At 57.0% G+C, this 12,854-nt stretch overlaps 3 protein-coding genes across 5 annotated transcripts in view; 1 reads left to right on the top strand and 2 right to left on the bottom strand.

Moving 5' to 3' along the window:
- The first annotated feature begins 1,964 nt into the window (after positions 1-1,964).
- Positions 1,965-2,831, top strand: BGLAP (bone gamma-carboxyglutamate (gla) protein). Its single transcript, XM_006895910.1, has 4 exons — positions 1,965-2,028; positions 2,272-2,316; positions 2,476-2,545; positions 2,696-2,831. The coding sequence occupies exons 1-4, from the start codon at positions 1,965-1,967 to the stop codon at positions 2,829-2,831; spliced, it is 315 nt and encodes a 104-aa protein (XP_006895972.1).
- An 873-nt stretch (positions 2,832-3,704) lies between these two features.
- On the bottom strand, positions 3,705-7,612 carry PAQR6 (progestin and adipoQ receptor family member VI). 3 transcript variants are annotated; one of them, XM_006895759.1, is made up of 8 exons: positions 7,453-7,612; positions 6,149-6,224; positions 5,658-5,785; positions 5,357-5,562; positions 5,130-5,256; positions 4,697-4,793; positions 4,356-4,506; positions 3,726-4,000 (listed from the first exon to the last, which is right to left on the bottom strand). In XM_006895759.1, exons 2-8 carry the CDS (start codon positions 6,197-6,199, stop codon positions 3,726-3,728), a joined length of 1,035 nt encoding a protein of 344 aa, XP_006895821.1. In that variant the 5' UTR covers positions 6,200-6,224; positions 7,453-7,612. The 3 variants fall into 3 exon arrangements, with proteins under 3 accessions (XP_006895823.1, XP_006895821.1, XP_006895822.1); XM_006895761.1 differs by lacking the exon at positions 6,149-6,224 and having other exon boundaries at positions 3,705-4,000; positions 7,453-7,544; XM_006895760.1 differs by lacking the exon at positions 7,453-7,612 and having other exon boundaries at positions 6,158-6,218.
- A 1,380-nt stretch (positions 7,613-8,992) lies between these two features.
- SMG5 (SMG5 nonsense mediated mRNA decay factor) overlaps positions 8,993-12,854 on the bottom strand; it is a 32,693-nt gene continuing 28,831 nt past the window's right edge. The window contains exons 17-22 of the mRNA XM_006895909.1: positions 12,203-12,262; positions 11,711-11,870; positions 11,236-11,326; positions 10,385-10,459; positions 9,898-10,036; positions 8,993-9,715 (exon numbers count right to left, since the gene is read on the bottom strand). Of these exons, the coding sequence (XP_006895971.1) occupies positions 9,632-9,715; positions 9,898-10,036; positions 10,385-10,459; positions 11,236-11,326; positions 11,711-11,870; positions 12,203-12,262 (609 nt within the window). The 3' untranslated portion in view covers positions 8,993-9,631. The remainder of the gene's footprint in view (positions 9,716-9,897; positions 10,037-10,384; positions 10,460-11,235; positions 11,327-11,710; positions 11,871-12,202; positions 12,263-12,854) is intronic.

Raw genomic sequence — 12,854 nt, 5'->3', positions numbered from 1 at the left:
CGCTAACAATGATGACTGTGCTGGGGAGCGAGTGGAGGCCCCACGCGCTGAACTTTTGAAGCCTCCTGGGTTTCAGACACACACACTACCTTCAGGTTCCCTGTTCCTGCTATGAAGATTGTTGGCAGCTCCCACTCAAGGATCACACTTTCTCCTCCATAGGGTCAGGCCGATACAGCTCAGTGCCTCGGCCTTGCCCTGCAGTTCCTGAGCCTGGCTTAGAGAATATGTTTTCAATCTCCACTGATTGCCCCCTTGCTGGCCAGCCTGAGCGCCTTCCATGATCTCCCCACATCCGTAAATAAACTTCCTCTACACTGTAATCTGTGAGGATGCTTCCTCCGCGAGGCCTGTCCCAGCCAGGACCATCCTGGGCTCCAAGTTGGGTTCACTTGAGGCCTCACTCACAGCTGTGAGTCCCTCCAGATGGGGTGCAGTGTGGACAGGAGGAAAGGCAGCAGGGTTCCTTGTCACAGGATCCAGGAACCCAGGTGCCCTGAGGTCAGGATGAGCTGCCCAGAGGGTGTCACTCTGCCCAACCCAGCCTTCTGGGATAAATCAGCAAGACCTGGGCTGGGGGTGCAGGTTCACACCCAGAGTAAGGTGGGCCCTCTGCTGCTCTCACCTCACTCCTACCCCGCCAGCCAAGCTCAGCGGGGCTCAGCTAAGTCAGTGTGGGTGCTCCTTCGGACCAGAGAGTGAAAGAGGGCTCCGCTGAGGACCAGGAACAGGACTTTTTTCTCTAGTGAGGGCCTCCCCGTAATCCTGTGGAGAGGAGCACTGGGGACAGACAGGAAGACATCAGGTGGCTCAGCTGCTCCCCCGTGCCCTTGGCCAATCGCTGGAAGCTGATGGCTCCATCCAGCCACGTGGAGGAGCTGCATCATCAAGTCATCTGGCCTCCCCTCCTGCGCAGCCAGTCCCAGGGGTGGGGGAAACGCTTTGAGTGCTTTGTTGGGATGGTCCTGGGCCCAGGTGGTCGAGTGAGGACATGAGTCAGACCAGGAAGGTACCAGGATGCCCTCCTCTCCGTCCCAGGATGACCCGAGGCAGTATCAACTTTGGCATGGGGGATAGCATTTTTTTAAGCTAGCATCTGTCCTTAAGAGGACAGCCCTTCTAGTCACTTGTGGGGCCTGTAAGGGTGATGTCCCCAAGGGGGTTAACTGTGCTCTCCAGCTCCCCTTCCTCCATAGGCCTGCCTCCTGCCACCACAGGCATGTAAAGGGGCCCCCACAGCACCTCACCTCCCTGTCCTGGGCCCACCCATGCCCACCTGGCTGGCACCACTTTGAAGGGTCACTCCACAGCCCCCTGGCCCGAGAGGTGGCCTCTCTCTCACCCAACCCCACCCCTGTCCACTTGGCCTTGGCTTCGTGCTGCCCCTGCCCTCTTCCTCGACTGGGTCTGGTTGCCACCAGGCTGGGAGGCCTCTGGGTGAGCGAGGGCATCGCTGGCGCTCCCTTCTGGGGTTTGGCACCTACCCATGGGCTGACCATGGAAATCACAGGTTTCAAGAGAGCTGGAGCTCTTAACATGTTTTAAACTTTGAGGCCCTCCCCCTTTGTCCTCAGGTTCCCCCTCTCACCTGCCCAAATAGTGCTTAGCCTTAGAAGAAGTAGAGTGGGGACCAGGTGCTGCCCCCTCAACCCCATGGTCTCAGGGGCCATGTTCAGGACCTGATGGCCTCGGATTGTAGCCCGCCTCCATTGTCACTCCCAGGCCTTGGTCACACTGCTCCAGCTCCTGACCACAACATCCTTTGGGGTTTGGCCTACAGAGCCAAGTGAATGACCTCCAAATAGCCCTGGCAGATCCCCCTGACCCGCCCTCACCATGGTCAGGCACACCCCACTCTCCCTTGCCTCTGGGGCACAGCTGGAGACTATAAATGGTCCCAGCGGCCAGCACAAAGCAGCTGAGTCCCACGAAGCAACCCCAACGCAGCCACTGACAGGCGCACCATGAGGCCCTCCATACTCCTGGCCCTGCTGGTCCTGGGTGCATTCTGCCTTGCTGGATGGATAGGTGAGTGCTCCCCTCCATCCAATTCCCGTGCTGGGGGGGCTTCCAGAGGCACCTCAGTCCCACCTTCCCTCACCCCATCTGCTAGCTGTCCCTTCTGCAGTCTAACCACCACCCTCCAGGCTCAACCCATTCTCCCACTTTCTGTCTGGCCTTGTGGGGGGAAGAGCCAGCTGCAGAGACAAGGAAAGGAGGCCAAGGGGCTTCTGGTGAGCAGGGGATGAATCTGTTTTCTCTCCTTGGCAGATGCAAAGCCCAGTGACACAGAGTCTGAGTCTGGCAGAAGTGCAGGTATGAGGACCCATTTCCCAGTGCCACCAACCCACCCTGGGCCCCCAGCCTGATTCCTTCCTTCTGCCTGTCTGGATATTGGGAAGGCCAGCCTGCTTCCCACATTGCTGAGCCCTGCCCAAACCCTAGAGTCACCTGACCCCTGCCTCTTACCCGCAGCCTTTTTGTCCAAACGTGAGGGCAATGAGATGGTGAGGAGACCCAGACGTCAAGTGGATCCAGGGCTGGGGTAAGTGAAGGGGTGCTGGGCTGATGGCAGGAGCGGGGAGTAGGGGAAGGGTGTGCCCCTGGCCTGGACTCCTCATGTGTATTGGGAAGGGGAAGCAGCTACTGGGGTGTTGGCATGAGAGGGTGATACTGACATGCTGGGGCTTCTTAGAGCCCCAGCTCCTGCCCCAGATCCCATGGAGCCCTTGAGAGAGGTGTGTGAGCTCAACCCGGACTGTGACGAGCTGGCCGACCAAATTGGCTTCCAGAATGCCTATCAGCGCTTTTACGGCACACATGCAGTTTAGGCCCTGACGTGCAGGCCCAGCGGGCCACCCTGGCTCCAGCTCCTCCCCATGATTCCTTCTCTCACACTGACCTCCCCATCCTGAAAATTGGGTGTCCCTGTACCCAAGCTCCTCCCAAAATAAACTTTAGAAGAATTGGTGGATCAATGACTCTGTCTAGTCTCTGGAGGCCAGTAGAGATGAGTATGTGGATGTGGCTTTATCTTCAATTCCAGAAAGTGCTTTTTAAAATCAGCTATTTATTTGTACCTGCCTTGTTCCAGAAAGCATTAAAGGTGACTTCCTAAAGGCTATTAGGGTTCCAGCCCAACGTGCCCTACTCTCCCATTCAGTTCCAAGTCATCCACAAAGCCTCAGACCCCAAGGACCGGGACACCTTGAAAACATGGTTGGAGACAGAATTCTCCCCAGGTGGTGACCAAGACAGGCAGACTTGTCTCACTAGGCAGCTAGCTGCGGGCAGGCGGACCCCACTGCCAGGCCTGGGGCGGAGGCAAGGTGTAGCCTTTGCACAGGTTAGCGCTATTCAGGGGGAGTGGTGTTAGTTCTTCCCTGGACTGAGCAGAGACTCCCAGGAGCACCAGATATGGAGCCAGATGATGTGGCCCGAGTACCCCCGTCCCAGCTTTGAACTGGGGAAGAAGCAGTTCTGGCTTGGACTTACATGCCGCTCCCCTCTCAGACCCTCAGCACATCCTGGCCCATCGAAAACCCCCTCACACACCACCCTCACACACTCGTGGCCAGCCTCCCCGGAGTCCCATCCTCTCTGCCTTCTCTCCTCTCCACTCGCTCCTCAGCCACTCTGGGGTCCAGGCCCGGATGTGCCCATGCTCAGTCAGCACTGCTAGGGCCTGGCCTCTGCCTCCTTCCAGGGCAGGGTCATGGGTGAGCTCACTGTTGTTTGGCCCTGGTGCCCCCCTCTGTTGGGCCACCCTGCAACAAGGGGCAGGACCCAGGGGCCCAAAGCAGGGAGGCTGTGAAGATGGCAACAATGAGTAGGTTCCCAGCTACTGCCAGGCTGACAGTAACCACCATGCCCACCAGGCCTAGGGTGGGTTCCTGCATAGCCAGCCAGGCTCGCCGTGACCCCATGTCAGCCAGCACGGCCTCCAACTGGAAGTGGGTGCCCAGCACAGCACAGATATGGAACAGCTGGTGGCTGTGGCCTGTGGGAGGGTGAGCTGGTCAGGACACTGCCCACGACTTCCCTGACTCACCTTATCACTGAAGTCCCTCGGCCCTTCCTCTGGGCCTGCCACTCCCCCCACTACATTGGAAAGCTGCTGCTCAGAATTGCTGAAGGGGCTAATAATCTGACATGCGGCTCCTAGCTTAGTAACCATCTGCCACTAGTCTTAGTGTTATTTGAACAGTGGGGGTGGGGAGTAGTCTTGGACCCCCAAGGGCCCTTCCAGACACCCTCTAGTCATTAGTTTCCATTCCTGTTTGCCTAGTACTCTATGCTTCTGGGAAGCTAGCTGTCTTCCCTCCTGCCCCTTGCTTGTCAGGCCAGGCTCTTACCAATGTAGTCAAAGCGTCCTGGTGCCAGGCGCTCAGGGAGGTGGGAAGTGAAGAGGAAACCAGTGAGCAGTGCGCAGAAGAGGTGGTAGATATGACTGGAGCTCAGCACCTCCTGCCCACAGTCATGGCCCCGGCCCCAGCACAGCCCGAGCTGGCAACAGGAGAGCAGGGCTGGGGAGAGGCTGTGGCAGTAGAAGCGGGTAGTCTGGGGTCTGGCAAGAATGCAGGTGGAAGTGGGCATAGCCGGGCTTGTGTGGGCTTGGAGAGCTGAGGCTAGAGATTGAGGAGCAGGATGGGGAGTGGCAGGGTGGGACAGCAGGAGCTCCCCCCACCAGCCTTACTCGATAGAACAGCGGGAGGTTGTCGAACAGGAAAGGGTAGGCGAAGGCTGCAGTGCGGAGGGCCTTACTGAGCCCAGGACTCTCGAGCTCGGGGAACCTGGGAGGTAGGAGAGAAAGGCAGACTGGCACCATTCCTGCGTTCCAGGTGGACATCAGAGAAGAGCAGGGGGACCTTTCAGCTTTGGGCCAAGATGAATGCCATCATATCTTAGTGGCTAAGAAGGCTCTTAGGGCACATTCCCCCCACTATAAATTATCACATCTTTAAGATGAGAATAAAGAGACTTTCCTCTTAGTTGACAGATTTAAGGGAGACACATAGGTCTGGCCCTAGTAGTACAGGGTCTAGCAAGGAAGTCTTCAATGAATGGTCCCATTTGTTCTTATTACTGATCAAGAGCCAGAGGCACAGACACAAAATAAGGAAACTCACCGGGAGTAGCAGGAGAGGCTGGTACACAGGAAGGAATTGAGTGCGGCGGTGGGCACAAAGAGCTGGTGCAGGCGGCTGTGCAGCCAGGAGGCCGGCATGGAGTAGGCGGCATAGGGGAAGGCGCAGCCTGCGGTCAGGTAGGGCGGGCGTTGCACCAGAGAAGCTCCTCCCCGCGCCGCGCCCCGCACGCCCTCCCGGCTCCCGCTCGGGCTCCCGCCCCGGCTCACCCAGGCTGTACAGGCTGAGCGCGCCGTAGTCCAGGAAGTAGCAGATGTGCCGTGCGCGCGGCGACATGGAGCTGAAGGTGTGCGCACAGCACGAAGCGAAGGGGTAGAGACAGGCAGGCAGCAGGAAGATGAGCAGCGGCCAGTGGTAGGGCTCCTCGCGGAAGGCCGGGCCACCGGCCAGTGCCAGGAGGCGCCACAGGAAGTACCTGCGGTGGGCACATGCTCAGGAGCAGGCGGCGCCCGCCTGCCTGGGACCCCCGCGGGGCTCATGGCTGCGGCCTGAGGCTGAGCCTACCCTCACCAGGTGGGTAGGAAGTGAGTCCAGATGTTGACCGTCTCGTTGGTCATCTGGAAGGAGCTGAGGACACAGTCCAAGGCTGAACTGGTGGGGTGGCGGTAGCCAGACATGATGCCATCTTCCCAGAACACCTAGGGTGGTAATAAGAGTGGGAGAGAGGAGAGTTACTGTGCCTAGAGCCGTTTCATTTATGAGGGATATCTGGAAGCAGGGTGGAAGAGGAAGAGCTGAAGTCACAGTGGACCGAAGACAAACTCAACAAACTAAACCAACTTAACACGGGCCCCAGTACCCAGAGAGCAAATGAGAAACTGGAGAAAATGCATAGTAAGGGACAAGAGAGGATGAAGTGTGTTGGGCTGTGGTGAACAGGTCAGAAAACAGAAATCTCACACTGGAGGAAACCTTAGCCTGCAGGAGGGACCTCCCCAAAAGCTATGTGATAGCCTGTAGTTTGTCCCCTGGAAACCAGGGCTGGTGGGTTGAGCCCTCACCCGGGGGACCTGGTGGACTTGCAGGAGTTGGGGCAGCTTGAGGCTGAGCATGGTGGCCTGGTGCCTCCACGGTGACCTGGAGAGAGTGGGGAGTGGGAGGTCAGTCTCTACCCCCACCTACAAGCCCTCATCACCCAGCTTCAGACAGGGCCTGGTAACAGCTCCAGGGGTCAGGCTATGTTATACACAAGTGTGCACTAAAGGTAGTTGGATGTTGACTGGCTTCCCTCAGGTCTGGGGCATGTGCCTGCCACTAGCCATCATAACCCTACCCCCCTCCCAGGCTGCTATTTCAAAGTTCCCCATCCTGGTCTTGTTAGGTTCAGCACCAGCACCCCTAGCTCCTATCCACTGACAGGAGCTGGTCTGCCTTAGCCAAGCATGAGCCCTTCCCAGCTACCAACCCCTGAACTCCAGTTCTAATTTCTGAGAATCCCAGCTTCTAGAGGCCTGCAGAGGAGTACCCAAGTACTCCCACCTCCCACCAGAAAGCTGAGCTCCCAGTGCCTGGGCTGAACACAGAAAACTCCCAGTCCTCAGGAACATTCCTGGAGAAGCCGAAGGCTTGCCAGAGGCCAGGCAGGGGGATGCTGGCCGCCTCTGAGCATCACTGTGCCCCTGAGGGGCATTTAAGGTAGGCCCTACCCTCCCAAACCCCACGCCCTTCAGCCCCCAGACCTGTGTGCTGCCTCCGGTGGTGGCCTGGACCCACAGCTCTGCTCCCCCCCTCCACCTCTCTGGATGCCTCTCCCAGGCACATTCTTTGGCACAAGTGGAGGGGCTGGGCCAGTCCAGAGGGTGAAGGAGGGAGAACGGGACACTCCTTCTGACCCCACCTTCCCAAGCTAAAACTTTTGGGCAACTGCAGTCTAGCCCCACCCTCCCACATGCTATTGCTGCCTGCTTTCCCCTCGTGTTTATGCTGACACACTATCCCCACACTGAGGCTGGTTCTCCAGGCTTTTGTTCTCTGCCATTCAGAAGTTTAGAAACCCTCTGGGCCCGAGACGGGTGCTGTGTCCCAGATTCCTGCACTTCAGGGGTTTCTAAGTTGGATGAGTGCCTTCCAAGGTATCCCCCACCCCCAGCCATTGTTCTGGTTTATCCTCAAGTGCTGTCTAATCTAGAGAAGAGATACTGGGTGCTTAACTCCCCTTAGTCCCATTCCTCAGCAGCAGGGTTGCACTCCTGGAGTAGTCTGAGGTGTGGTCTGTTACCATACAAATAGGGAGCAGCAGGAGCAAAAGAGGGACCAGATTCCCCAGAATAGGGAGGCTCAGAGCCTCTGAGGTGAGCTGTCTTACCCTGAGCTTGAGGGGTGCTCCTAAGCCGGTGGGTCTGCAGGCCCTAGCTCCACAGGCAGAGTCCCAGGCTCCTGCCAGCCAGGCTGAGGAGGGGAGAGCAGCCAGGCAGGCAGGCCAGGCCTGGGCGGGGAGTGGGGGGACAAAGGGGAACCAGAGAACAATTCCAGCCTTGTCAGCTTCCAGAGAGCAGCACAGGGTGGCCCAGCCCATTAGCAGGCAGCTCACTCGGCCTCCAGCACACAGCCAGCCCCTCCAGCTTGATTCAATCCTGTTATATCAGGCTGTATAGACCACACCAGCCCAGGACCTGAATGATGGACTTCACCAACCCTCAGGCCAGGCTGCACCCCTTTTCAGGTTCTTCCCATGGGTTGACAGCAGCTGGGCTGGGCAGAGAAATCCACACTCCTGTGAATCATCCCTAGACTTCAAACACCAGCTCCCATTTTCTGGCCTCAGAGCACCTTGATAGTGACCAAAGTTCATGAGGCAAATGCCTTCAGCAAATGTTTCAACCATGAGGGACTCGTAAAGCACACTAACCCCTTCATCAGTTTGTAGAGAGGTGCGTTCCAAGGCTTAAGTCCAGGTCCCCTGAGGAAATTCTTCCCCAGGTCAAGCCAGAGACAGCTTATTTCCCAAGGAACCACCCCACACAGCAAAACGCCTTCACCAGCTTCTGGCTCTTGGCACACTCCGTCACACAACCCTCACCCAGTCATCATTCTTTACTGTGAAACCATCTCAGTGCAGGGTCAGATGCACTTCAGGACTCATGAAGCCGCCTCCAGGGTTTGCCTCTTGCTATGTCCCATGCACCTCCTACACATCTTCCCAATGGCACTGCAGCACATCATTCCCACTGTGCCCTCTGGTGAGACTTGTGTAAACAAAGGAACGGTGACCCGGGAGCAGGCTTGGGGGATCTTTATTAAATGCTTGTCTCAGACTCTGCCAGGGACTGGGTGACTCCACCCTCCCCTAGGTTTTCCCAGACTTGCTGTTATGAGGAAGCAGGGAGCCCAGTCTCCTCAAGTACAGCTAGGGAAGCTAGGCTAGGCCCAGCAAGAAGGGGCAGAGCTGATGTTCCCCTCCCCTGCATCCTTCCAGCCTGAGGGGGAGGGGCCTACAGCAACTCTGGCCCACACCTCCCACTGCCCAGCTCTTGGGGCTCCACTCACAGCCCTGAGCTATTCATGATCTCTGTCCCCCCTTCTCCCACATTTACCTCGACACCCCATGCTCAGCCCCACCAGATCATCAGTCCAGAGGAAGGGCAAAAACAGGGAAGCCCACCAAGAGTTCCTGACCAGGTAGCTTCAAGGGGCCTCTTCTCTCTGCTGTCTACCTGGATACAGGTCCCTAGCCTCAGCTCCCCCAAGACTCTGAGCAAAGCCCTCCTTAGGTAGATAGCAAGGGGTTGGTGGCCTCTGGCTGCACCTCATCGATTTTCTTTACTTGCAACCAACTCCTTTCTCAGCACAACAGCCAAGAGCACAAAGCACAGCTTGCTCTCTGCCCTGGGAGCCAGGCTGAGAGAAAGAGGCTGCTGCAGGGCCCCCGTGCAGCGCCGGGGAGGGGACAGAAGCTGGGCCTGCTGCTCGCACAGGCCTCCGGCCTTCTGAGGAGAGCCCCTGGCTCCAGAGCTGCCCAGCCCCCACAAAGGTTGATGACAGAGGCTGGGTGGTCCTTGAGGAGGGGAATGGTCTTCAGAGAACCACCCAGGCATCTTGTATTTCCTAACTCTCCCCCAGCCCCAGAGCCTAATGTCCAAACTTCTGGCCCCACCAGCCTGGATCTTGGGTGAGGAAGAAGGTCCCTTCTGCTCTTCCTTCCCCTCGGAGGTCCAGGAACCACTCCAATATAATGAAGACGCCCACCTGCCTGCCACCTGCCCTTGGGACAGCAGGAGGCTGAGGCAGGAAGGCTGGCCTAGGGCCCACAGGCCTTGCCTGCTCCAAGCACTTTCCCTGCTTTCCTGACATCGGCTTGGCAACAGGGGACCCTGCCCTCCCCGCTGGCTCCTGGGCCCTCCCTGCAGCCCATGTGCGGCTGGGCTTCCCTCCTGTGTGCGTGCGTGCATCTGCATGTGGTGGGTGACTACAGGTGGTGGTCCTGGCTGCCAGGGAGGGCAGGAGAGATCTGGAGTCAGCCCCACTGCAGGGCCTGGGAGTCAGTTTCAGCCAATCTCTTTCCACTGCTTGTAGAAATCCAGAACATTCTTGATGTCCACACTGGCATGGGCAGCAGCCTGCAGAGCTGCCTGTAGAATGGAGAGATGAAATATGAAGGGGCCTGGCCTCCTGAACAAGGTGTCAAGGGACTGGAGGAAGGCTGATGGGAGGAGAGCTCTACAGGGAGAATGGGGGACAGAGTCTAATCTAGTGCTTCCCCATCTCCCACCTCGCACACTCCAAACCAAACAGAGTCCATCCTGCAACCCACCTGCATGGGACCCGAAAGCGTGCTGGGGTTGTCCAGTGGGAGGCCAGTGACAATGGTTACCATGCCGCTTGGGTCCTCCTCACCTGCCCCTTGGGTCAGAGTTAGCTGTTTGCAGCTGTCCAGGATCTTATAGAGTGCCCTGAAAACAAGAGGCACAGTCTAAGACCCAGTGTCAGCCCAGCCTGTACATACATCTCCAGGGAGGGCTGGAGGCTGGGAGGGGAACCTGGGGTAGTGGGTGCTGGAAGCAGGCCCTGGAGCACTGTGGGACAACAGACTCAAGCATGGCAGGGCAGGGGGCCGAGGCTTCTGTAGAGGAAGGGGCCTGGGTTCTGAAACCTCTCACTCACTTCAGGGTGACACCTGCAGGAGGCTGAGAGAGAACCTGGGACAGAATTCTCTGACACTGACCCAAACCACTGGGTGGTGCTCATGGGAGAGGCAAGGTGGGCAGTAACAGGCTGCAGGAGTGAAGGTGAAGTTTTACCAGGCATCTGCGTCCTGCCTCTTCAGCTTATGCCGTTCAAAGCTCTTTCCCACCTCTTTCTGGCAGCGAATGTATCTGCAAAGGAGATGGGAGAGTGGAGGCTGGGGGAAGAGGACGGGGGTGCAATATACAATGCAAGCCATTGTGGCTCTGGGGGCCCTGTTTTGCAGGAGGGGGCAGGGGCCCATCTCTCCCATCACAGGTCTGTTTGGAGCCATTTGAAGCTGCTTCCTGGCCACTGGCCCTGCTCACTTTTCCTCCTGATAATATCACTTCTTTGGTTCCTCCTGGCGGGGGGGGGGGGAAGCTCTGGGAGGGGAGAAGTAACAGATGCTTTTTAAGTCAGGGCTTCTGCAGTCAAGGTCCAAACAAGCAGGCTTTGTGTGGCTTCCTGGCCCGGGCTGATGCAGAGGGCGGACCAGGCCAGTCAGCGGGGAGGGAAACAGGCTCCTGCTCCATAACCCACTGCATAGTCCTCACAGGCCAGGAAGAAGAGAGGAGGGCCAGACACCTGCATTTGCTCGTCCCTGAGAAGTCTGAGCCTCCTTGCAGCCTCCACTCAGTGGAGGTACAAGCCCCAACTGGGAGACTTGATGGCCTGACCAAGCCCCAAAGCAGGAGATTCTCTCCCTGAAAACATAACCCATAACTTGGGCTGGGCGTGTGTGTTTGTGTGTTTCTCAGAGAATGTTGGTCACATGGGGCTCTAGGGACCAGGAAGTCAGTGTTTCTCCCACAGGGCTCCTGGCTCCCTGTGGTCACCCTCTTATGTCGGCACCTAAGGAACCATGACTTACAGAATGTTTGCCGTGTGGGACACACTTGGCACAGGTCCAGCCAGGCTCTCTCACCTGTTTCCTTTCTTAAATTCTGCCTCCAAGTAGCGGATCCCATCCCGGGCCCCGGGGTGTTCTTTCTTCAGCAGATCCAATCCATCAATCACTGGCGGGCAAGAGGGAGCCAGAGGACAAAATAGATGAGCTCAGGCTGCCACAGCAGGGACCCTGCAGGAAGTACCTGTGTGCACCCCAGTCATCTGCAGGACGGAAGGACCACAGAACCTGTCCACAACATGACCTCTCCCACCAATATAAGGGCCATTTACCAAATTTTATTTACATAGATTTTCTCATCTGTTTATCCTCAATGATCTTATGAGGCAAGGCAATACAGCATTTGTTACATACAATTCCAGGTGAAGTGACAGGTTCTGAGAGGCAGCAGAACTTGTATACAAACTGTGTCCCACATGTAGGTCTCTCAAACCCATTCTGAGTCTCTTTGTGTTATACTCCATCTGTCTCCCCCACTCCTCAAAATGCTCACCAGTCCTTGGGATGATGACAATAAAGCGGCCACTGGTGGCCAGTTGTCGGATGATAGGGAGGTGGTGGCAGAGAGCCTGGGTGTCGGGGACAAGGTAGGGAGACATGGCTGACTGGGCCTTGGGCTGCTGCAGGCTGCCCTCCAGCTGGGAGACCTCGAGCTGGTGAGAGAAAGCAGATGCTACAGTCTGGCAGGGAGGAGTGGGACTTTTGGGGGTTCTTCTGGCCTCCTTCTCTTGCTAAGGGGAGCAAGGGGCTCTTCCTACCAGTGACTTAGTGAAATGTAGAAAGAAACGAAGGAAAAAGAGATGCAAGTGAAGGCATCAGGACTCTGTTAATGAGGCTAAGGGAGGCAGTCTGTGAGGCCAGAAAGAGTGAGAGAACCTGATGTGGAGGGCCAAGTGGACAGAGCAGGAAGACTGCAGCCAAGGGCTGCCAAAGGGGGTCAAGGACTGACCCAATCAGGAGGAACATGTGAGCCTCAACTCCCTACCTGGAGCCGGAGCTGGGCCATGTCTCTCATGAGCCTGTTGCGTCGAGCTTCCTCCTGTGCCTAGAGGGTGGGGACAGGGAGATAAAGAAGGTATAAGTGTAGGGTGAGGAGCTGAGTATTTATTTCCCAGTGACCAAAACAGTCAAGAAGATCTGCAGTCTAATCTAAGTATGGCCTCACAGTCACCTGTCATTCTTGCTAAATTTGGGGGAGGGTAGGTATGGAAGTAACAACAGTCCTCTGAACAACCTGAACCCCCATTACTCATCTATTAAAGGTGAGAACTACTCCAGGCACCCTGGGAGAGTGGAAGCAGAGTCACCATGCTGGCCACCGTGCTGTGCCACGACATTCCCCAGCTAAGTCACCCTCACTGTCTACCCCTTCAACAATGGATGTATCATCCTCATGTCTCTGCTCCTTACAGTTCACACTCTCCTCCCATGGGCTACAGCACGCACATCCCCAGCTCTATCGCCATCCACAGCCACCACCTTCTAAATCTGCTGCAACAAACAGCTCCATCCACTAAGACACCAGGGTCATACCTTCCCTACCAGACACTGACACCCAAACTGCTGGTGCCACTATGCCCAGGAGGACAACATACACAGAGCTGTACAGGCCCCACTATGGACCCCAGATTCTTTTT

This window comes from Elephantulus edwardii, unplaced genomic scaffold, assembly GCF_000299155.1.
Source record: "Elephantulus edwardii isolate Elephantulus edwardi_28Jun2011 unplaced genomic scaffold, EleEdw1.0 scaffold00176, whole genome shotgun sequence".
In the NCBI taxonomy this organism is placed as follows: domain Eukaryota; kingdom Metazoa; phylum Chordata; class Mammalia; order Macroscelidea; family Macroscelididae; genus Elephantulus; species Elephantulus edwardii.
The sequence above is the reverse complement of the archived record's forward strand: the minus strand, read 5'-3'. Positions and strand labels throughout refer to the sequence as shown.